General features: G+C 39.0%; 1 protein-coding gene across 1 annotated transcript in view; it reads left to right on the top strand.

The window, feature by feature from the left end:
- CTNND2 (catenin (cadherin-associated protein), delta 2) overlaps positions 1-24,928 on the top strand; it is a 1,004,786-nt gene that overhangs the window by 519,243 nt on the left and 460,615 nt on the right. The window contains exons 6-8 of the mRNA XM_011978063.1: positions 12,890-13,062; positions 24,268-24,392; positions 24,716-24,891. Coding sequence (XP_011833453.1) covers positions 12,890-13,062; positions 24,268-24,392; positions 24,716-24,891 — 474 coding nt within the window. The remainder of the gene's footprint in view (positions 1-12,889; positions 13,063-24,267; positions 24,393-24,715; positions 24,892-24,928) is intronic.

The following is a 24,928-nucleotide window of genomic DNA, read 5'->3' as shown; positions in this document are numbered from 1 at the left end:
AAGTAGTTATGAGTTATTCATAACATTTAATGAAATAAGTGTTGAAATTAAAGGAATAGTCAAAGTATTGCCGGCAAATATAACCAGTGCAAAGAGTGGGATTGGAAGAGTCACGTGAGATAAATTGGAATTTAGTACAGAATCACTTAGCAGGGCCAAAGATGGGAGTTATGTACTGAGCTGTCTTAACTTATAAAGATGTGTTAAACTCGTACTCAAATCTAATAAACGTGTGTGCACTAAACAGCACAGTGTGTGAATATTAAAATAAGTATTACTAAAAATAGAAGAAATTAATTAAAAATATTATTGTGAACATTTGAATGCACGTCTCATGAATCAGACAGAATGCTAGAAGGCAAAGCCACAAAATGTTGAAATAACAAATTAAGAAAATCATGGATTAAATAAATTTTAGAGGTTTTATTTATTGCATGATAGTATATGTTTGTTACATATGTCCAAGGAAAATGTATAAAAATTGACCAGCTACTGGAAGATAAAGGCAATTATAAAAGTTAAGAAGTATGGAGGGCCATATTCTTGGATAAAAATCTACCAACATTAAAAGTAAATAATAAAATTGTAAGCAAAATGAAATAGTATTAAAACTAAGAAAAATACTTCTGGATATTTACTGTATCAAATGGAAATAATAAAGAAAATTGCATAGTATTTACCAAGCAAATAAAACAGGAACATTTTTTAGTGAAAACAGAAGTGTGGGGAAAAAAACACATTCAGAGGACATCTTAACTTCATTATTAAAAACAGAAAACAAAATAATGTTGTACTTATTTGGGGAAAACCTTAACAGAGCTAAATAAATAGCAAGAAACTAGTAAGATGGACATGATAAAAGTAATGCAGAGATTAAGTAATATAAAGTAAAATAGTCAAAGATCAATGTCAGAAGAGATAGAGCAGATAGATGATTTTTTTTCTGTAAGTCAAATAATAGCACTGAGCTCTCTTAGTTGAGAAACTTACACACAAGGAAAATGGAAAGAAAATGTTTTAGCTTTCACTTTAGTTGGCCTGCAATATGTATTCAAAAATTACCTACAAATGGTTTATAATAGGGAAAGTAAATGCTCCAATATGGTCTTTCCAAATATATTTGGTAACCACCAAATATTTATTTTTCAGAAAGATTAGTCAGTTTATATTGTCATGTACTGAATTATCTTATTGAAGACTCTTAGGGTTTTAGTTGATAATTTCTTTTGAAAGCTCCTGTATCCTGCTTTGATGAAAGGAAAAGAAACAAAACAAAAAAGCAGGTGGAAAAAGTATCATTCAAAAGTTGTATGCCAAAGGATTCTGAACCGTAGTCACATAAAGAATATTATTATTCTTAAGAACCATTTGCCCTTAACATCTTCTGAGTCACCTTGAAACTGAAGTAACTGAGTAAAATTTAGGAAAATCATTTTAACGTATTAGGTAGATAACTATCATTTTGGGGATGAGTATTGCTAATTTTAAGTGTTCAGAGGATCATAGAATAAAAATCTACATTGCTCTATGTTTATCTGTATTAGTGAGGTTCCAGATGAGATATAGATTCTATTCAAAAGAGTTTAACGGAACAGAATTTAATTCAGGGACTATTTATGAAGAGGTGGGCAAGATTAAGGGAACAAAGAGTGCATGTTGTGGTATTCAGTCAGTAGAAGACAGACGCCCTTACCACCCTTAGACCCTAAGGGAAATCGAGGAACTAGCCCCGGCAGAGTCTGGCAGCAAGGAGGGAATCAATGATATAATCTCTTTTTCCTCCTGCCTCCAATCTCCTTCTCCTGCCTCCCATTGGCCAAACCCAACCAGAAGCCAAGCTGCGAGACATCCTTGTCTATGCGGAGGACTAGCAGAGAATGAGTGTACGGCACTTGGCAGCACAGCATCCTCCTTGATGGTGGAACGACCGTATACCGTATTTATCTCTCCCATATAGAAACATAGCAAATAGATATGCAGTGGCACATTGACAGATTTCATCTAATTAGGAAAAGCCCATCAGATTCTGGCAGTCAGTGATTATTCAATCAATGGATTCATTAGCTATGAACCAGCTAATGCTAAATTGGACCTGGCACCCTGCCCTTGAGAACCAGTCTCTTAATCCTCACTCAAAAGGGACTAAAACAAGGCTAAATACTGTCTCAACTCAGTCTGGAAAAGTTCTAAAATGGAAAGCAGTCTCACCCCATAAGCGCATAGTTCTTAATTTGTTTTATTTAAAGCTTTTTGCTATTTGTCTTTCAAAGGTCTGATTAAAATAAAATCTGAATCATAGTATGCATCTTCTTGACCTCAAGGCAAGCAGTAACTGCTCTGCTGTGCTGATTTTATTGGGTCATACAGTTACCAATGTTTTCCAACACTTTGTGTATTTTCAACAGTGCTATCTGAAACACTTGGTAAACTGTGTGCACAACCTTTGCCACCCTGCCTCTTTTTTGTGACTACTGGCTGTATAATTTCAATTTTAACAAATAAGTGTCTCTGAGTCACTAGGAGAATTGCTTCAGAGATTGCTGTTGCTTCAGTGGAACAAAACAAAACAACAAAAAATAATTTACCAACAGAAGCTTGGGGCCATTAGCTTTCTACATAATGAATAATGTGACTTGAATTGCCTAGGACCAAGTACTTAATTTAATCTGTGCATCCTGTTAGATACAAACTCGGAAATAAGGGTGATTATATCTTAGCTAGTAATTCACAAAAATGTTGTCAGTCAAAATAAGAAATAGAAAGGACAACCTGGAAAAAAAGAACTTGTATGTTTAACCACAGATTGTTAATTTGTTTAAGTATTGTGTTTTGCAACAGTAATTATTTTTTCTGTAGCATATTAGTGAATTGAAGTTCTGTCATATTTTAGAAAATTCCATTATTCAGTAGGAAGAAAATCTTCAGAGCTACTATATTCTGAGTGTTATGGTTAAAAGGTACATGTTATTCTAAGTTCTCAAATCTGAATATATTTTTAAAACTCAGGAATCAATCATATATGTTACCATTCTAAGCAGGTGGAATTAAAATACAATAATCATATATAGTTTAACAGAGGTGAATATATTATTCAATGTTGACTTACAGTCTTATCATTTTATTTTAATTACTGTGAATATACTTAATTCACAAGAGATGTTTGAGAGATCAGGTTATTTAAAGGCTACAAAACCTAATTCCCTATGTTCTCATGTAATAATAATAATCAAGGTGAGAGAGGCATCCTTGTGAAGTGAATGTTTTCATAATTCCTGTAAGCATAACACCAAAAGATGCAGAAGACGTCTTAGGAGAGTAAATTTTTCATGAAAATTATAATAACCAAAATGATAAAGCCATTCATCAAATTGGCTGAAGAAATGAAAGTCATGGTCAGTGAAAAGGGGCTGTTTTCTTTGTTTTGCTTTCTATTATAGTGGAAACCAGGTCCTCCGATAGACCCAACAGGATAGAAAACCTCCCTCACCCCAGAGGTGCCCAAGGACTGTCACCCGGCCTTGGAGACCCCACAGCCTGAAAATGTGTCTGTTTGAGTCAGTTGAGCTATCCTAATTGTTCATTCCCGATGAAATCACTTTATCATATACTTTTTGGTCCAGGTTTGTTTGTTTGCTTATTTATTTATTTTTGAGACGGAGTTTTGCTTTTGTTGCCCAGGCTGGAGTGCAATGGCGCAATCTCAGCTCACTGTAACCTCTGCCTCCTAGGTTCAAGCGGTTCTCCTGCCTCAGCCTCCCAAGTAGCTGGGATTACAGGCGTGCCCCACTACACCTGGCTAATTTTTGTATTTTTAGTAGAGATGGAGTTTCACCATGTTAGTCAGGCTGGTGTTGAGCTCCTGACCTCCAGTGATCTGCACGCCTCAGCCTCCCAAAGTGCTGGGAGGTCCAAGTTTTTAAAATACAAATAAGACTGTTCTTTCCAGAAGTTTGTCATGGTATCCAGGTCTAAAGTTGGCTGATGCTACCATTCCTTTTGAAATTCACTTACACTTACTTTCCCCCCTACCTTGGGTGTATGAAAGTAATGGGAGGTTAGCAGTGGCAAAAATGGAAGGTGAGGGCAAAAGCTGAGGGAAAACACATAGGTGGCCCACGGGAAATAATAAAATCCTTCAGGAAACTGTAACTATCCTCCCTTCCAGAAAGTATTTCTATCTGTTTCTCAGCTGGTGTTTAATTTCTTTTTCTTTTTCTTTTTTTTTTTTTTTTTTGAGACAGAGTCTTGCTCTGTCACCCAGGCTGGAGTGCAGTGGCACGATCTCGGCTCACTGCGAGCTCGGCTTCCCTGGTTCACGCTGTTCTCCTGCCTCAGCCTCCCAAGTAGCTGGGACTACAGGAGCCCACCACCATGCCTGGCTAATTTCTTTTTGTATTTTTAGTAGAGATGGGGTTTCACCCTGTTAGCCAGAATGGTCTCGATCTCCTGACCTCGTGACCCGCCCCCTCGGCCTCCCAAAGTGCTGGGATTACAGGCTTGAGGCACCACGCCCGGCCTTTTTATTTTGGATGGAGTCCTGCTCTATTACCAGGCTGGAGTGCAGTAGTGCAATCTCATCTCACTGCAACCTCTGTCTCCTGGGTTCGAGTGATTCTCCTGCCTCAGCCTCCCAAGTGGCTGGAATTACATGCATGAGCCACTGTGCCCCGCCTGATTTCTTTTTGTTAGATTTCCTTCTACCATGTAGATGTTTCAGAAGCATGTTATACCTTCTCTAACAAGGTCACCAGCTGAGAGGAAAACCTAAGAATTTAAGGAATAGGCAAAGGCATCAAGTAAGAAGAGCTCTTTAACCATATGCTTAATAAGAGAAAACAATGCAGATTTCTCATTAAAGACCCCATTCACACTTGAGTTATCAGGATCTTCTGGGATCGAGCACAATGTGTGTAGAACCTGGTGGGAATTTCCTGGTCGTGAAATTGTCAAGGCATTGTAGATTCCCAAAACACAAATTTGAAGATTAGATGAAAGCTACGGTGAGGACAGTTTCAGAGCTGTCATCGGTATGAGAAAAAGCAAAGAGGCTGCCAGCCCCAGTGAGAAAGCCTTAGAATAAGCAGTGGAAGGAGAGAACTCTCCCGGTAACACATTATGAAAATGTATTGAGGGATTCCCCCAAAAGTTAAAACATTTGAGTACTGGCCAGGCACAGTGGTTCATGCCTGCAATCCCAGCATTTTGGGAGGCCAAGGTGGGCAGATCACTTGAGGTCAATAGTTCGAGACCAGCCTGGCCAACATGGCGAAACCCTGTCTCTACAGAAAATTAGCCGGGCATGGTGGGGCATGCATGTAATCCCAGCTACTTGGGAGGCTGAGGCAGGAGAATCGCTTGAACCTGGGAAGTGGAGGTTGCAGTGAGCCGAGATTGCCTCACTGCATTCCAGCTCGGGCAATAGAGCCAGACTCTGTCTAAAAAAAAAAAGAAGAAGAAGAAAGAGAAAAATGAATACTGATACTGATCAAACACTAAGGCACTTGAATAGTAACTGATGCACCCAACTCTTAATGTACTGGGTTTTTATTATATCACTGTAGGCACAGGTGGATGTTCCAGTCATTTATTTTGTTAAATGTATATATTAGCCACTTATTAATGGCAGGAACAAAGGGCCTCTGTCCTTGTGGCATTTGCATTCTAGTCAGAAAAGGCCAAAATCAACCTTTTCAATACTGAGGGGCCAGATCCATAATGGCTTTGCGGAAGGACAAAGCCAGGTCAACAGTGGAGTAGAGCACCTTTTCTCAAAGTATACTTGGGAATTCCAGGGTCTTCGTGGCCCCTGTTGGGGACTTTTAAAGTCAAAACCTTTTCATAATAATACTAAGAGATACTTGCTTTCCCATGCTTTTTCTCACACGAATGTTGTTGAAGATTTCCAGAGACTACGTGGCATGTAACAATGTCATGTCCCTGACAGGTCTGGGAATGTGTGCTGCGTATTCTTCTGTTGGAAACATTTTGAGTGACTAGCATCATATATAACCCAGATAAAATAAAGTTCTTTGGAGTCCTCTGTAATTTTGAGGGTTAAGAGACCAAGGGTTTTGAGAACCACTAGAATAAAGAATGATAGAAAGCCAGGAAATCCTCTATTGTAAGAAGACATTGAGTCAGAGACCTGAAGGAAATCCACCAGCAAGGCATGCAGATCACGGGGGGAAATGTGTGATGTGTGGGAAATCAAAGACTGATTCTTTCAACTCCTGTGTTCCCATTCACAAACCGCAGTGTTTTCTGAGTTTCACTTTTTCATTTTATTTTCTTCGAAACCGATTTCTATTAATGTTTTATTTCTTTTCACAAGTATTGATAGTGAGAAATACGAATATATCAGATCCTCTTTAGACGATTTATGAAGAAATATATAATGTTTTTCTTCTCTATGTGCTACATTAATTTTTAATGGCAAATAATCTAAAGACAAAACTTGGTAAGGTATAGTAGGGAATTGGAGTGAGTGAGGAAAAGTACACTTCTGTGATTACAATATCATGTGCAGTCTCACTCATGATAAAATTCTTTGGGTATACATTCCAAACTAAAGTTTTATATTTGAGAGTTATTTTTATGATAAATGTCAGTTTGCTCATGTCTTCCATTTTACACCATTGTAAAGAAATCGAGTGACCTTGCAGCCATAAAAAAGAATGAGTTCATGTCCTTTGCATGGATGAAGCTGGAAACCATCATTCTCAGCAAACTAACACAGGAACAGAAAACCAAACACTGCATGTTCTCACTCATAAGTGGGAGTTGAACATTGAGAGCACATGGACACAGGGAGGGGAACATCACACACTGGGGCCCGTTGGAGGCTGGGAGGGAATGGGAGGGAGAACATCAGGACAAATACCTAAAGCATGCAGGGCTAAAATCTAGATGACAGGTTGATGGGTGCAGCAAACCACCATGGCACATGTATACCTATGTAACAAACCTGCACATTCTGCACATGTATCCCAGTAAAATAAAATTTTAAAAAAAGGAAAAGAAGGTGAGTGACTTACTGTCACCAACCCGATACGTATCCATCCACAGTAGTCAAACTTGGAAAAGCATACTAATTAAGCCAAGGACATTGGTTAAGTCTAAATCAGTTTAAAAACTGAATGGGTACTTCTAGATTCCTAGGATCATTAACGTTTTCATTTTCACATAAAGCATTACACATTGAAAGCAACCGACCAGACGAAATAGATGTTCTGGAGACAGAGGCTTAGGAATGAAATTTAAAAACATACCTGCCCATAGAACAACTGCATCAACTCTGAAGCTTTCTTGCATAATGAGCCCCTTGGGCTTTTTCTCTCAGTTGATTTTTGGAATGGTAGATGCGCTGACCCACTATTTTTAGGGGACCTCCTCAGAGAAACTCCTCCAAATGAGCTTAATAAGTTACTAATGAAGATCAGGAAAAAACAACCACTTTATCACCAGTAGCTACCTCTTATTCTAAGTACGTTTGTAAATGGGCAGGTTCTTCCGGATCCCATAAAGGCGAAACTGCTGCTACAAATGAAATCATTAGTAGTGAAATTTAAACAGAATATTTTTACTCTGCAGAGAGTTAAGTCTGATCAAAGTGCTTTGAACCTATTTAAATCAGTTCAGTAATTTTAGAAATAATCAACAATTTTTCTCATTGATTTTGTAATCTCCAATAACCCTTTTGTGTATAAATTCTACCGTCTGTTTCCTTTATTCTTACTTAATATTTTCTATTAAAATATCAGGAGGTGACTTTCAAGCAGAAGTTTAAGTTGGAGAATGAGTTTTGAGGTTGATGGAAAAAAGAATTTCAGACTGAGGAAACAGAGAACTGTCTCTAAGTGCCAAAAGATTTTAGCTTCTCGTCTATTTGCTCTGATACTAGTTTTGTTGTTGTTGCTGTTTTATTGCATACAGGCCATTTTAATGAACTGTGCCATGTATGTCTTGTTTGTAAGATGAAAGCTTGCAGGTTGTTGAACGAAAACATAAATGATGTGTGGGACAGTCCTGCAATAAGATTTTCAAGACCAAAAAAATCCCATGGAAGGTTTTATTATTATCAGACCATGTGGCTATGCAATTAGATAATCAGATAAGAATAACTGATATTTGTATAGCAGTTAAAATTTTTCCAAGCACTTGCACATCCATTATCTGCTTAGGTGTTCAAATTTGGAAAGATTAAAATTTGTCGTGACAGAATCCTGAAGTGTGTTTAAGAACACACATTCTGAAGCCAATCTGCTATTTTGTTTTAACCCCAGGCCCACCAGTAACTGTGAGGGCTCAGTTAATGGATCCCTCAGTTCCCTCAACATCAGTGGAAATGGTTGTACCTTCCTCGTTTAGATGTCATTAAAATTCAATGGGTTAGTAGATGGAAACTGCTCAGGATAATCCTTGGAGCTTCCTAAATACTCAAAAAAGGTTAACTGGTCATTACTGTCACTGTCATCATCATCTTTGTCATCATCATCTGTGGTCAAATAAATATGAAGATGGGCTAGGGCCCAGGTCTGTGGACGTCCAGTCCTGGAATTTTTTCAACACACGTTCAGATACTCCATTAGTGTGTTTGTGACTTATAGAATAACTCGGGAATGCCATATTGTAGACCTCTGGCCTCTTCTGTATTATTACAAAGTATATTCTTTAATTGAAGGTCTACTGTATTCTGAAGCAGATGTTCAGCTAAAGCAGGCCAATATTAGCAATTCCACATAAAGTCTCTTTAACACCATGCAAACAGAACAAGTGCACATAATCATGGAAACTCTAAAATACTCAGTTAATCTGATCAGAAGAAGCTGGCCATATTGTGTCTGTGTTATATATGTCTGTGTTGATATGACCTGTAAGTGGGTCTGAGTTTTTATGCAGAAAAGTAACATTTCAACCTCTATATCTTCTGAGATTGATTTTGTCCCACGAGTAGTGGACAGCGAGTTTCCTGTAGCCAGCACCTGGAATCTGTAAGCAGCAATTCACTGGAGAAGCAACAAAATCTGAGGCATGAAGCTTTCTCCTGGAAACAAGTGGACTTCTGTTTACACAGGACTTTTTCAACCTTAAACTGCTGATATGTATATATGACTTAAAGAAACAGTGCTTTGATGTTAAACAACAGCAACTTTTGGACTTGGAGACAGAAGATAAAGATCCAAGCCTCTTCATGTTACCATATGGGTGACGCTGGCTAACAATTTAACCTCTCTCTGCCTCTGCTTGTACTTCTAGGACAAAAATGAAGATCATGCAGTTTTTTTTTTTTCCACAGGTTGCTGTGTAGTCTCTAACCAATTCATACATGTGAAAACATATTGAGACACTGGTGTTACACTAAAGATCCTTGCTTCATATATCTTCTTAGAGTTAATGGGATCAACTTTGTAGTTGCCTTGGAATTTCTTCTCTCTCTCCAGTTAAGACTAGTGGGTTTTGTTCAGAACAAAGACAGAAAACTGTCTTAAGCCTTATCAGTTTATCAGGAAATGGTTTCACCTTCTCTTTCTGGCTCACGGGGTGATTCATTTTGGGAAAACCCTTGGGCTGAGTTCTGAGGACTGTTCCATCACGGAGAAGGGTCAGAATGGTCAAAGAAACCACTGTGACCCCTCAGGTCAGTGTCTTGAAGGCAAACGGGAGCATGGCTTCCGCTCTCTGTGGCCAAGAAGGACGTGATGATCCACTGCCGCCCACCGTTCAGATGTCTTCTGGAAATCATTGTATTAAAGATGCCATTTTTGAAGCAGATGTTCTGCTAAAGCATGCAATTTAATGTATTGCATTAAAGATGCAATTTCCCTGGGTGAAATGTTAGGGCCCAGCTTCTTTCTCTTCCTCTACCATTTCTTTCCATATTACCTGTGTCCTTCAGGTCATAGATTCCATAGGTTCAGGACCACAGCCTCATTTTACCTCTAGCCCAAGCAAGGCTTGATATAAAGTCAAAAGTTCCGGAGAAAAAATAAGTCATAATTTAAAGCCCAAAACTATAAATGCTTTTTAAATCCTCAGCAAATTTGTATTTTCTACCTCATTGCACAGTAATATTAATAAAGCTAATCGAAAGTTAGTTACATTTAAATTGTACTTTCATTATAAAGTAATTAAGAATTGTCCTAAAATTTTCACCAGTTTCGTATATTCATATGTCTGTGCTCTCCAAAATTGGAATGAATAAATGAGACTGACTTAAAACCTAGTGAGCAGTGGAAAAACATCATTCTAAAATGCGTACACAGTTTTGGTTATTGTCTTGACTGTTCTGTCCTTGCCAGGTGCTATGTCAGTGTTGTAATATTCTGATACTTTGCTCATTGTTGCAATTACTTTTGTCAGAGTACATCTAGGTTTCAGTGCTTGAGATGTATGAATACAGTAATGAGATAGAAAATCCTGGTTAGTTTTCATTGAGTACTGATCAAATACACAACTGATTCTATAAAAGGTGAATAGATTTCATTATTCTATCATATATATTCTGGGAGCAAGTAAACCATATTTTTAATTGAAATTCTTTTGAAAAGGGACTTTACATTGTCATTAGAAGATCCTATATAGACAGCGTTTGTAGGTTTCTGGAGATAATTGTATGAGTCTGTTCAGAATATACAAAGTTATTTAACTTGCTAACTACATATTCAAAAAAGTTCGTAAGAGCAATTCCCGCATTCTCTTTGAAGGACAAATAATAAGGAATGCAACTATCTGTTTTAAGATAATGCTAAACTACTTCCATGAAATTAAATATTTTGTTTATGTGTTTATTGTATTTACTTCATTCTTTTGATATTTCCAAAGGTCTGTGCGCTGTCGTATCTGCTGTAACCTTCTTTTAGCTTTAGGATGCATTACTATCTCAAGGGGGAGGAGAGTATAGCCAGTGCAAACCATTATGCCCAGGTAGACTGTACAAAAAAGAAACAGCCAAGAAAGGCTCAGCGGGCAGCCCCCCATTGTCAGATAGAATGGTGACCACCCAGCTGAAAGGGCCTTTTCTTTTCCACCATAGCTTACTCCCACCATTAAGATGTGACCTTCGGAGGGACCAAGGGTAAAGCCCTTAGCCACAGTTGTCATTGCCTTCCCAGTGCCCACCTCCTTCTCCTCCACTTTACGGTTAGTCTCCACTTGCCCAACCTCCAGAGGCTCTCCCATATCTCAGTCTGCCTGTCACTTGGACCTCAGACATTATTCTTTGACTCTGCTGGGCCTGGCAGCTTCCATAGCAGTGATGGGGACCATATGTTACTGACGCCCAGAATCAAACTCTAAATGCATCTCCCCTCAGAGACTTCCTTATATTCAGTGATTTAATACCATTAGGATGGAATAAATGATTTTTTTTCCAGGCTATTGGAAACGTCACCATCTGGTACATACTGTTTTCTCAGGACTGGGTTTCTTAAAAGTAAAAGGATTGCAATTGTACTTTTGTTATACTCTTCATGATGAAGTTGTGGGTGGATGAAAATACTTTTATTTCCTTGGTTACCTTTTTTCTAGAAACTGCATAGATTCCAAAATAACTGTACTAGTTAATTGGCATATTATTCAATATAAAATATTGATGAAAATTTCTCTTCATGTTGTTTCAAATACTGATGAAAAAATATCTTGATGTTGTTTCAAAGTTCTGTCAGAAAATCAGAGGGATTGGGAAGGCTTTAAGTGCCAAAGATTTTATGAACCAATGTTATTTAAAAGAGGATGCATTATTTTTATGAAAGGTGATCCACATCATGTCTCACTCAAAATATAAAGTCATGTTCCATTCTTAAAAAGAAAAAAATAAGGAACTTGTAATCTGCTCATACTTATCAGAAGTGATACTATTGTCTAAAACAGCCAAAGAGGGGGATCAAGAATGATTTAATGGTTATGCTATAGTCTAGATGTGTATTATTACATTCGAATATGTGACTTTGTACTATGGTGCAAAGAAACAGGAGAAAACTTGTTTTGCCAAGTTTTTGCCACTAATACACTCTTCTTACCCCAGCCACTCTCAAACACACACAATAGAAAACAGCAAGCACATTTACTCTCCTCCATAGTTATTTGATCCCCAAAGAGAGTGTTAAATTTGTTCAAAGAAAATTTGCTGAAAAGAAAATGGGAAAATGCAAGGATCTCATCCAAATAGAATATAAGAAAACAAAACACAATTTCATATGCAATGTTTAATTAAATAAGACCAGAAACTGATTCTTCATCCCTTGTAATATCAGCTATATTTGTGGCACGAATTTGGACACTGTATGTACTCTTTGTTCTCCTACTGTGCACTGCTGTGATGGTAAAGGTAACCAGTCATCAGGGATTATGTGAGGCGACGGTGAATTCCACATTGTACAAAGAGCTATTAATATTTTAAACACTGTCTACCCTTCAGGCACTGAGGTATTATATCACTATTTATACAATAGAATTTGTCAGTGATTGGAAGGTTTCGAGTGTTTTAGCATCTCAATCATTAAGTAGGAGATATAATTACATCAGCGAAATTAACAGGTACCGAAAAGTAGAGTTTTACATTATTTCAAATGTTTCTGATATTGTCTGATCCCAAAATAACTACTTGATTAACTGATTTGTCTCATGAGAAATGTCTCTATGTAGGTCAGGATGAGATCATTTGAAAAATCTACTCCTTTGAGAACTTTTAAACCACCACCAAAAAAAAAAAAAAAAATCTCATTTGAGAGCTGGAGTCAAATTATATGGTCATTTTAGTTCTCAGAATTTTAAGCGTGGATGGCTGGAATCATGTGCATGTGATAATTCTAGGCTACTCTCAATAAATAATACATGTCATTTCTGCTTCACTGAGACTGTCACTGACTGTTCTAAATGACTTTCAATGCAGGGCCCAGCCTGCTCTCCCAGAGTGCACTTCAGCTCAATTCCAAACCTGAAGGGTCTTTCCAGTATCCGGCCAGCTACCATAGCAACCAGACCCTGGCCCTGGGGGAAAGCACCCCTTCACAGCTCCCGGCCCGAGGCACACAAGCCCGAGCTGCGGGCCAGAGCTTCAGCCAGGTAGGTACCCGGTGCTGTTTGGTGTCAGTGGACTCCAAGGGGACAGGTGGGGAACGGGCATGCAGTGGATGTGGAGGCCCAGCCTGCCTTTTTGTCTGTGTGTTCCTCAACTTGAGGGAAATGCCCTTTGGTGCTGTGAATGAAGGAAAGAAATAATAAAGTACAATTATAGAGTAATGCTAAGTTACAAACATTTTCTTTAGAAATATCTATGTGTTGTTCAGCTGTACCTGTCTCATATGTGTTTCCCTGTGTGACTATGTCAGTGTCCATCTAGTTACTCCCTCTATGTCTATATGTGATATCAATTGATATACATTCTGAGTTTGTGAGTGTACTCGGAAAAAAATAGAGTATTGTGTCTCCTAAAAAAAAGCATGGGATTCCTCTTTGGGTTTTTGATATAAATATAAAGAAACATACTGTAAATGTGTAATCAGGTAAACAGAACTGTTTGGAAAATAATTGTGATGAGTTTAGGCATAGCTACATTTTGTGAAGTCGGATTTTTAAATGTGCTCTCAATTGTTTCTTTAAGGCATGTGCTTGATCTTACAGTTTCACTGCACAAATACATTAGCTGCAGTTAAAACCAACTCTTGGTAAAAAGAAGCCACTACCTATCTGGAAATAATTTTTTTTCAAGAAAGATGTAAATGGTGTTATATAGAAGAGAGGAGAGAGAGCATGCTAATATTTTAGTTTTTATAATTTTGAGGTACCCACCAGAGTATAATTTTGATCATCCCACCAGAGTTGATTTATTGGAAGGCTATCTTGTTTTAAGCTTATTTTCAACAACATAAGCCCTTTTAATTTCTGTGCTTTTGCTTCTGGAGTGAAGAACTGAAAGCCCCACACCGTTTTCAGCTGACAAAGTTAGTTTCAGCCCTTTTGCATTTATTGGGCACTGTCTCTTCTAGGAACCCTTCCTCTGAAATGCTCATTATGCACCACTGGCTCTGTGATCCCTGAACCCATCTCTTTTACCAATTTATTGATGTCATCCATCCGTGCATTTCACTAACTAAACTGAAAGCTACTTGAGGACAGGACTTTTTTAATCTTTGTATCAAAAGCACCTGGCAGGCCACATGGCTTCAAGAAATGAATGCAGAGGTGAGAGGCAAAGAGGGTTAACAGCCTAGTGCAGGCATTACTACGTGCTCATTTATGTGACATTCACATTATTGAAGCAGGAGCTGAAAGTTTATTTGGATTTCCACTACTAACGTTAAATTTTGTGCCAGAAACAATTTTTAAAATATGATTACCTTCTTCAAGAAACATCCTTGTTCATCAGTGGCTTTGTAAGTTTTACCTTCTCACACTGCTGAATGATAGGAATGTGGGTGAGAGGAACTGATAAAACATTCCACTGAGATAAAGGGCCTGTCCCTCCACCCACATTCAAAGTTGCTTTAAAGTTTAATCAGAAAGGGTTACTAAGTCTTAAAGACATCAAAGCTCTGTATCTGAAGTCATCAGAGTTATAGTTTGAAGACATCGATAAATGTAAATGTTCAAAGATATAACTTAAGTTTGAGGCAAATGTTACTGGTAGACTCACTTCCGTGGCAGTGGGTAGAATGCACAAGTCTGAATAATCAAACCAGGAGTTGAAATGTTCTAATTCACTCCACTAACAGAAGGGAAACCATTGTGGAATATCTCATTTATTTAGCTCAGTGGTAGATATTGCTACTATAATTTACTTTAGCTGTGTGCTGAAGTATGAAAGACATGTCTATTGAATATTCTGTAGCGCCTGTGACTTCAATGTAATGTCAGAGAAACGTTCAACAAATAAGCCAGCGTTTTCACTCTGCTTTTAGTGTTATAGCCTTGAGAGAAGGGAGGCCACATTCCATTCCAATAATGACACTATTGTTCAGATCCCTGTATTTGAGTGGTGCGATAGTTTTCTTTTCAAAATTCTGATCAGTGTTAAATCTTACTCCTTCAAGCCTAGGTTAATTTTTACAATATCCTGTAACAATAAATTGCTACAAGGCTTAATATAATTCAAACTATGGCTAACAGATGTCAGGCCAAGTGAGTATGGTCAATAATCAGTCAAAACAAAAATATTCTATTTTTTTGTCTAAAAAACTATGTAATTCTAAAGCAAAGCAATGATCTTTTTATCTGGTTCATAAATTTAAATGTAATTTCAAAGGAGTATTATACATGCTCAAAGATTCTAATTTCAGTATTTAAAAATCTCTATTCAGCATAATAAATGCTTATTCAGTGATCATCACCAGGATCTACAACAGGCCCTGATGATATGTGTGTAACCTGCATTGCCCCAGCTCATCAACCCAAAAGTCAAGCTGTAAGCCACCCATATTGCCATAAAATATTTGTTCTCTGACATCACTCCAGCTAAAATTCTTTAACATCATTCTTCTGAGACTTTGGATGATTCATGGAGCTGGTCCACAGGAGAGAGAGTGGACTACCCTTCCCATTGGGACTTCAAGGCCATTCTAAAAAGTGACCTGAGCTAACTTATAGATATCCTTTCCCCACTGCCAGCACTCTGCTCAGCTATGCTGCAAGCTCCTGCCCGAGCCTCTAAACAAGTTGTGTAGGTCACCCCTCCACAGACCCCTTCTTCTTCGGGGTCAACCTTCACCTTTGTGTTTCCAGGTTATTCTTTGATGTGTTCAAGACGTTTATCATGTGCCAATTGATGCCATAAGTCTATGTGCATGGGATGGAGAAGTAAAGAAAGTAGACACGATCCCAATCCTCAAGGAACTTCTATTCTAGCAGCAGGGATGGAGACTCAGAAAATCAGCCCAGCAAATAAGTAAATTGCACAGTATATTAGAAAGTGGTGGTTTCTATGGGAAGGAAATGGATACAGACTAGGGTAAGCAAGATCCAAAGTGCATGGGGGAATGCAGCATGATAGGGACCTCGAGGAGATGTTTGGGCAAAGACATGGAGAAGAGGAAGGAAGCTACATGGCTCCCTCTGCACAGCAAATGCAGTGGCCCCGGGATGGGGCAGCCTGGCATGCTGACAGGGCAGCAAGTATGCCAGGGTGGCTACAGTGGGCTGCAGGAGTTGTGAGGTGATGGGAAACCCCGCAGTCATTGGTAGGATTCCATTTTTTACGGGGAGTGAAGTCAGGAACCAGTAGAGAATTTCAAGCAGAGGAACAGCATGATCTACCTTATGTGTTAAAAACATTACTCTGTCATATAATAAGTGATATCCTATAGTTAGTTACATTTAAGTCTGTTTCTTCCTATGAGATTGCCCTGCTGCAAGAGTGAGAATGATGCTAAGACTTGCCTTCATATCCCTCACAGTTGACCCAAGGTTCACCAGATATCCATCAGGTTCTGCCAGCACCAGCCTGTTGTTTTGTAATTATTGTGTGCATGTTTGTGGGTGGGTAGAAGATAAAGAAGTTGGCTATCCTCCAGGTTCTTCCTTCTTCCACTCACGTAAAATTTCCATTGGATTATATCAAATGCTAAATACAAAACTTCTGGCAAACAGGAGCCAAAAACCAACTCTAAACATGTTGGTTTTGCCCCATGTCCACACATAAAATAGTTTCACCAAGCATTTTGCCCCTCAAGCAAGAAAACTATACAAGAAATATAAAAATTTACATCTGTAGACAGAGCATTGGCAAAGGAGTACACAAGCCTAAAGATTTCAAAATCTTTGCATATTCTCCAGTAGAATTGAACAATGTACACAACCACAATCTTAGGGAAATGACCTGCTTGCTGTAAGAAATTAAGAATTGAATGATAGATCTCTAAAGTAAAACTGAACAGTGGTAGGTGTTCTAGAAAAGCAGTACACTTTTTGAGAAACAAAATTTCCATTTCTTTTTGATCTGGCTTATCTATTTAATGTTGTGCTGACTTTCATGTCTTAAAAGTCCTCATTAATGCTATATCATAATCGTAAATACACCATCTGCTCACATCTTTCAGAAGGAAATGGGTTCATTGTGTTTGGAACATTGCTTATTGGTACACACTCATGCAGGTGGATGTGAAGGCCAAGGGGATGGGGAAGTTGAAGGAGGAGCAAGTTTCCTTTAAACACCTCTGTCTTGAGTGTTGAATAAAGAGGGTGGTAAAGACAGCTAGTACAATTTCATTCCCGTCTGCTTAATTATGAAATAAGTTGTTGTTAGGTAAAACCTGCAGAGAAAAGTTACCAATAAATTTGGAAAACAGAAAAATTGCAGAGATATTTTTAACGTAAATGTATACATTATGCAACATTTAGAAGAGAATTCATATTGTTTCACATATTTTCCTTGGCATATTTGCAGGAAAGTGGCAGAATATTTGTTTTTAAGATAGTTTTAGGATGACTCTCTGTTGTGCATCCCTATTCCTTGCTTTGCTTTCAAATCTTTTCTCTCCATTTTCTCTTTGAGGATAAGTATATTTAGTTTGGTTTCAATAATGGAAACATTTCTTATGGCAGGGAGGGTGTATATGTGTTTTGCTGTAACATTTTCTCTTCTGAGCAAATATTTGGGCTATTGCAGTTATATTAAATGAGCCTCTTGCTGAAATACAGTTCTGTGTAGTATATTTTTGCCAGTGCTCATGTAGGTTTTAAGAAAGAGTTTCCATCAAGAAATCTCTCCTTACGTATTCTTTAAGATAAATTTATAAGATCCTTAAGTCATTGTTTATTTCTTTTCTATTTTCTTTCCACTGGTAGACCACAGAAATGGCCATATGAAATACTTTTCAGAACATTTACTGATAATGATCCTAATCAACTTTCATTAAAGGGAGGTCAAAGGGAAGGAAAAATCAGTACTCAAGGATGCAAAAATCTACATCACCACGTTTGCACTTGTGACTTAGAGACCTGGGGAAAACGAATCCATGGCCACCGCCTTCTAACTGCACTGGCCAAGACAAAATAATTTGCAAAATTTCTCTCTCTCGCTTTCTCTCTTGTTCGTTCCCTCCCCATCCTCCATAATGTTGGGACCCTTGGGCAGAAAGAAAGCAGTGAGGGTGGTTTCTATTATTGTTTCCAGGGAGATAGTTGCTTTTATGGTCTTTTGGATTGGGATGTTCCCATCTGAGGAAAGGAATTTCTTCCAAGAACCTTGGGTTTTTAGTTACTTAAGTTCAGTTTGTTGTGGACACCACCTTTCAGTGTCAGTGGGATATCACCACCAAGTAAACCCAGCCCTTCTTTCCTCACCAACAGTAATGATGCCAGTGGTGATGACTTCGGGGAAGGTGTATAAACTGGCATAGAAGCTGCTCTTCTCTTATGTTACACACTAGCTTTTACCAAAACCAGCACCCCTCAAGAGAATCATCAGACAAGGCCCTGGATGATTTTATTTAGTTATTGCCAAAATCAAACTTTTCTCACAGTACCAGAGTTTTCTTCCTTTGGAATTAAAGAATGCCATTCCTTTGGAAGATGATTTGAAAAGAAAACTTGTCAACATTGTTTGAGCAATGGTGCACGTGCTCAGGCAAATTCATTACATCCCAGTAAGTTCAAGGCACACAACTTATTTGGGGAGGTAGATTTGTTTTAACTGCGCTGTATTATAGGAACATTTCATATAGTCCTAAATATGATTGTTTGCATTTTGGAGTTGGTGATTTCTTCATGTTTCAAAGTTGTGAGAGTAAATCGCCTTGTCTGTCTTTGTGCGCAAGCCCAAAGCTCTAGACAAACTTACACTAGGAAAGTGCAACAATTTCTGAAAACTGTTAATCAGTAGCACAGAGCTGGTGTGATTAAGTTACCTTACCAGAGTGCTTTCAGTAGAAACAGACTTCTTTGAAGATGTCATCTTTAAGCCATGCCCTGTTTTTTATTATGCAGGATTGATCCTGCCTTTCTTAACTCACTGAAGGATTACACTTTGTCATTGCTTTTACTTTCTCATGGCCCTGTCACAACTTAAACCACTCTGCATTGAGACATCTTCCTCACACACAAGCTCCAGTGTCTTCCTCCCACATCCCAGTCCATGGCCACATTCATGTTTTGACTCCTCTGTGGCCCTGGCCCTGTGGCCTGTGCCTTCCTCTGAATGTGCTCCCCAGCTGCACCTGTCATAACCCTGTGCTTGCCTGGGCACACTGCTCCCTGTGGTGACCTTAGGTGCCACCAGCCAATATTATCTGGAAAAGGAAGACATCATTAGCAACTAGGTTTGCCAGTCTGATTGTAATCCCAGGAAAACAGAAAGGGATGAATACAGTGAATGGGGGAGCAGACTGCTGATCCCGTAAAGCTGGACTCAGGGAAGCCACAAAACAAGGGCTCCAGTTCTCCATTCCTGACACTGTCGGCTCGGCTGCCCAGCATCCTGGGCAAATATGCCTCCTGTCCCAGAACTGGGGGCCTTGCTGACAATTTAAGAAAACTTGGCAGGTCTAAATGCATCTTCACAGGACTGCTTATAAATCATGGGCCTGCTTTATAAAATGTGCTTTTGCTTAGTGACAGGGCTTACTCATGATTGGAAGTCAAGATTCCTTAGAGATTACAGGCTGTCAAGTCTCTTGTTAACTGGATATAAGCATTGGGGGGATTTGTTTTGTTTTGTTTGCACTGCCAGATCCCCAGAGAATGAGAACTGAATAAATTTTCAAGTTCTGAGAATTGTCCCCTTATGACTCCTCTGCCATTCCGACTCCCTCCGTAGAAGATTCAGCGTGAAAGAATCTGGAAGCAAATGTCCTCGGCACTAAGACCAGTGCCACTTTCTGGTTGAAAAGTGCCATATTCTCAGGGGCTCCTACTCCCCCAAAGAACAGTGTCTTCATTGTGAGCCAGACAGTATTCTGTACAACAAAAATACATCATCGATAGATCTCCAAAATAACATCAAAGTAAAAATACTCCATATAAGGGAATTGTTGAGAGCTCTTCAAAAATAAACTCTTCATTTGGACATGGTATAGACAGGTCGAGCATCCCTTGTTTGAAATGCAGGGGATCAGAAGTGTTTTGGATTTCAGATATTTGGGGGGCGATTTTAGAATACTTGAATATCCGTAATGAGATATCTTGGGGATGGGACCCCCCCAAGTCTAAAGACGAAATTCATTTGTATTTCATACGTAACTCATAGCCGGAAGGTTAATTTATATGACATTTTAAATAATATTGTACGTGAAACAAAGTTTATATACATTAAACCATCAAGAAGCAAAGGTGTCAGGTGTAGAATTTTCTACTGTGACATTCATGTCAGTGCTCAAAATGTTTGGGATTTTTGGATTTCAGATTTTGGATTTTCAGAGTAGGGATGCCCAGACTGTAGTAGGCTCTTGTTAATGGTTTATTGAGTCAGTGAGTAAATGAATACATCAAACTCGAGTACTGTTAATTAATGGCTGTTGGAATAATGTACATATTCCCTAACTTCCCATTTCAATATTTTTTCTACTGTACTTTGTAAATACATCCTCCCCTTAAACAGTTCTATAAAATAGGTATAAATGCATCTACAATTACACAAGAGGCCTCAATATACCACTAAGTACACACACACACACACACACACACACACACCCCATATAATGTAAAAATTGTGACCCCGAATATATCCTAAATCTGACCCATCTTAAACATATGTATACAGATAAAATAGTTTGTAATAGCTTTGATGAGTTAATGTTCCATATTTTTCTTGAAAAATTTCCCATAAGGGAAACAAGAACTGAACTACATTTAATGTACACCACACTCTGCCTATCAGAAACTGTTTAATCAGAACATCTCCTTGATGGGGTTGTTTGTCTGTGAACATCCTGCTTCCTTGTCCATTTCTCATAAATGGGTTCCTCATTTTGAAGGAATGGGAAAGATAAATAAAGTTGCCCACCAGTCTGAGACTGATCCAAAGAGCTGAGAATGAAGACAGAGTCAAGAATTGTCTCTGCCAACAGCCTAGATTGTGTGACCAAGGATGGGGTCCAATCTGTTGCAAGTATATCTAAATTTGTTATATCATTATTTTTATTTTCAGAGTCACACATCAATAAAAAATTATTTCAACTGTCTTTGCATGTACACACATTTCCAAATATCCCCAAAGAAGCAGTGTGTTTTTAGTTTAAAAAAGGAAAATGAAACTTTATTTGAATTCTAACTTTTAAATCAGATTTGCAGCTTTATAGTGCTAACATACCTTTATGGTAGAATTGAACTTTCGTGACACTAGTGAGTGACAAAGAATATAATTCTATATGTGTTGAAATGTGTTTCGATTATTTCTAATGCAACGATGGGTAGTAATAAACTATCCTATGATTGTACAACAGGCTTGAATGACAGCCTCAGGTATCCTTAACTGACAAAGAGTTACTAAATCAAATTCGGTAATGAAAGAAAACATAAGCACAAGGGTGAAAAGAGGCTCCCCTAAATTTTGTTTTTATTTAAATGATGCAAAAAAAACAAATTCCTCTGTTTAGCCAAAGACTAGTTCTTAGGCATTTATTACTCTAAAAACCATTGGAATGGAGTATAGCACCTCTGGATTATTTATTGCAAACTGCAGAGGGGTTTAGACAACTGTGCTGCCCAAGAAGGTGGCCGCTAGTCATGTGTGGATGTTTAACTTAATTAAAGTTAAGTGTGTACTAAAGTTCCTCAGCTGATTAGCCACATTTCAAGCTGTCAATCGGCCGGTGTGTTCAGCGGTGCCATATTGAGCAGTACAGATTGGGAACATTCTCTACATTGTAGAAAGCACTGCTGCTAACTCAACCAGTGTAGCTGATGCTCCTGAGAAGGCGCTCTAATTGACGATGGCTTCTTACACAAATGGATTCGGGAGGCTTTTTTGGAATTGCATTTTAGTACATAGTGGACAATACCACTTACCATGTTAAACAGTATATAAAATTGTATTGTTTATAGTTTTCCTTTTTTCATGCCAAAATTGTTAGCACAATTTTACCAAGATCCTATAATATCTAAAAGACTTTCAAATTGGTTGCTATAGCTTTTCAAAATGTCTGCAGCTCATGTGGCGGTTCTCAAGGCTTCTACAGATTTGGGGTCCGTTTAAGAAAACATAGGAGACAGTCGTATTCAGCACTTAGTACTCCTGAGACTAGATGTTTTGACAGATTACAAGAAAAATAAAATATTTATAAAAATTATTAAGGTTTTCATAGGATACATGTTGTTCTAATATTTAGATATTAGAATGAATCCTGACTTAATATTCTCATTTACATTGGTATGCTTTAGTTAGTATTTCTTTAAAATTATGCTATTTGGTAATGGCATCATTAGTGTACTCTAAGGTTGTTTTATTAACGTTACATATCCGAGATATAACAAAAAGTTTTTGTTTTGTTGTAAACAGGGAGCAGGGAGTGCTCCTGAAACCTTAGAGAAAGGGTTCTTTCTTCTCATTGTGTTCCTGTGGGAAGGGATTTCAGAAATTTTTGTCGGACGCCTTTCCATCACTTGCCAGCTGTGTTCTGCATGGCTGAGTGTTGCTCAGGCCCCAGTTGATAGGGAACCCCGGTAGAGCTTCAGAAGAAAAATGTCTGCAGCTTAGTGGTAGTTCTCAAAGCAGCAGCATCTGTCTGCTCTGGGAGACTGTTAGAAATGCAGACTCTGGGGCCCACTCCTCACCCTCCAAATCCAAGTGTCTTCGGGAGCGGCGTTGGCAAACTTTGACCAGCACCATCATCACCCGGAGTACTGGTTAGAACCCAGATCCTTTGGCCCCTGCCCCAGAGTTTGTTCAGTTTACGATGGGGTATGATTCCGATTGCTCTGATTCCTCTAGAATTTTGTTTGTTAATGCTGAAAAGACCATCCACAATGATGCTGCAGCTGCGGGAACAGGGACCTCCCTTTGAAAACCACTGCTCTAGGGGGGACCTGGGACTCATACTTGGTTGCACAGTGAAATCACCTGCTGAGCTTCCCAAAAAACCTGACCTATGGGTCTCACCTTCAGGGATACTGAATTAAATGGCAATGATAAGTCATGAGTATTGAGGTTTTTTTTAAAGCTCCCCTGGAGATTATAATATACAGCTAGATTTGAGAAACCCAATCTATTTAATACATGTTTCATGCTCAGAGCTGCCACTGGGAGAGAAGCAAAACTGCATCACAGCCACCCCCTGGATGACTCTGGATGAAGCTGGACTATTTCTCTGGGGTTCAGAGAAAGCACACCCACATCTGTAGTGTTTGTCCCCCATCCTCCACATGTAAGATCTTCACAGCCTTGAGACTAACTTGAGGAACCATTCCACAAATATTCCTGGAGTCTCTGCTAGGAGTCAGGCCCTGTTCTAGTTGCTGGGGACACACCATTGAATAAACTCATGAAACTTACATTTTACTTTCACTCTTAAAGTTAAAATAATTGCTTTATGGATTGCATGTGTGTATGAGAATATTTAAAATATATGCACGGTGCATAAATACATATGCATACACATACACACACTCTGCATAGAGAATGTCTCTCACCAAAGTGTTTATCTACCTCCTCTGCCAGGCTACTCCTAATAGAGAATTTTGATGTTGCTCAATTAACTCCCTCGGATCTGCATATGAACTTGACATCCCAGATGAAATTTGGAATGCCTGTGTATGTGCACCAAAAGTGCCCAGTCTATTATTTGCCAATTGCCATTCCAAAATGGGTAGAGAGGCATAATTGAAACTTTTAATGGCTAGCATCTGTTCAATCTTCTCTTCCTTCCTTCTCTCCATCTCTCTCGAGTCTTCCTCCCCACCCACTTCCCACCCCTCATTTCAAAACCCTCCTTCCTAGCTTCTCTCCAACCCTGTGTGCAATCCTATTCCCTTTTCACACCAGCAGGCTCTCAAAATCCCCTCTGCTCCCCTGGGAAAGCCTGGAAGATCTGAGACCTCCTGCCCAGAAGTGGTTGACAATGTAGTGTTTTCATTCGAATGCAAATTTGTCTCTGGACAAGATTCAAGGAAAGTGCTTTCCCCTCCAACTGTCTCTCCAGCTCCTCCCCAGCCCTTGTTGTCTTTTGTGTTCTTGTAAATAAATGAGAGGCGAATGGCTTTCAATTTGAAGACACAGCTGCAGGGGGCTCTTAAAGGGAGCTAGAGAGAGAAAGATGCTGAAAGATTGGGCGCCCAGTGTTAAAATCTAGAAAAGGGAGGCTTTTTTAGTGTTCTCATTTCCAATTGCTCTAATTCCTCTAGAAATTTTTTAATGCTGAAAAGACGAAGCAAATTCATTCTGACTTAATATTTTTCCCTCCGTTTAACTTTTCGTTGTCCAAAAAGAAGAATCCACGCGACAATCGCAACAGAATAAACCGTAAGAAGTATGTTTATTCTTGATGTTCTCCAGATAAGTTTGTAACTCGGCCAATCTCGGAGGTAGAAAGTGTATCCAATGAAATGACCTGGGGCAAGGGTGGGGAGTGGGGGGACGGAAAAAGATTTACTGCCCGAATATCTCATTAAAACTAACAGATCGTGATTGCGACCAGGGAGATCATGATTGCCACCAGGGAGATCATGATTGCCCTGTCGGGGGGCCTTTAAAAATCTTTATGTGACAAATGCAATGCTTCTGCTATTCCCGAAATAACATCGACATGTAAGCAAACACAGGTCTCATTTGCCAAACGTGGCTTCCCTCCAGTAGTCAGCTGGCCTGTGCCAGTGTCAGGACAAGAAATACGCCCCAGGAGAGTCTAGGGCGCAGGTTCGCGTCCAGTCCTGAGCACAGCTGGGCTCGCAGAGCCGCCGGGCACCCGCGGCATCCCCGGTGTGCCCCTACTCTCGGGACCGGGCTGGGCCGGGTGGACCGTGTGGGCCGTGTGCTTCTCCCTCGCTAAGTGCGCGTGTTCTCTCC

The sequence above is a fragment of the Mandrillus leucophaeus genome, unplaced genomic scaffold (genome assembly GCF_000951045.1).
Source record: "Mandrillus leucophaeus isolate KB7577 unplaced genomic scaffold, Mleu.le_1.0 Scaffold188, whole genome shotgun sequence".
Classification (NCBI taxonomy): domain Eukaryota; kingdom Metazoa; phylum Chordata; class Mammalia; order Primates; family Cercopithecidae; genus Mandrillus; species Mandrillus leucophaeus.
This window is presented reverse-complemented; position numbering and strand designations above follow the sequence as displayed.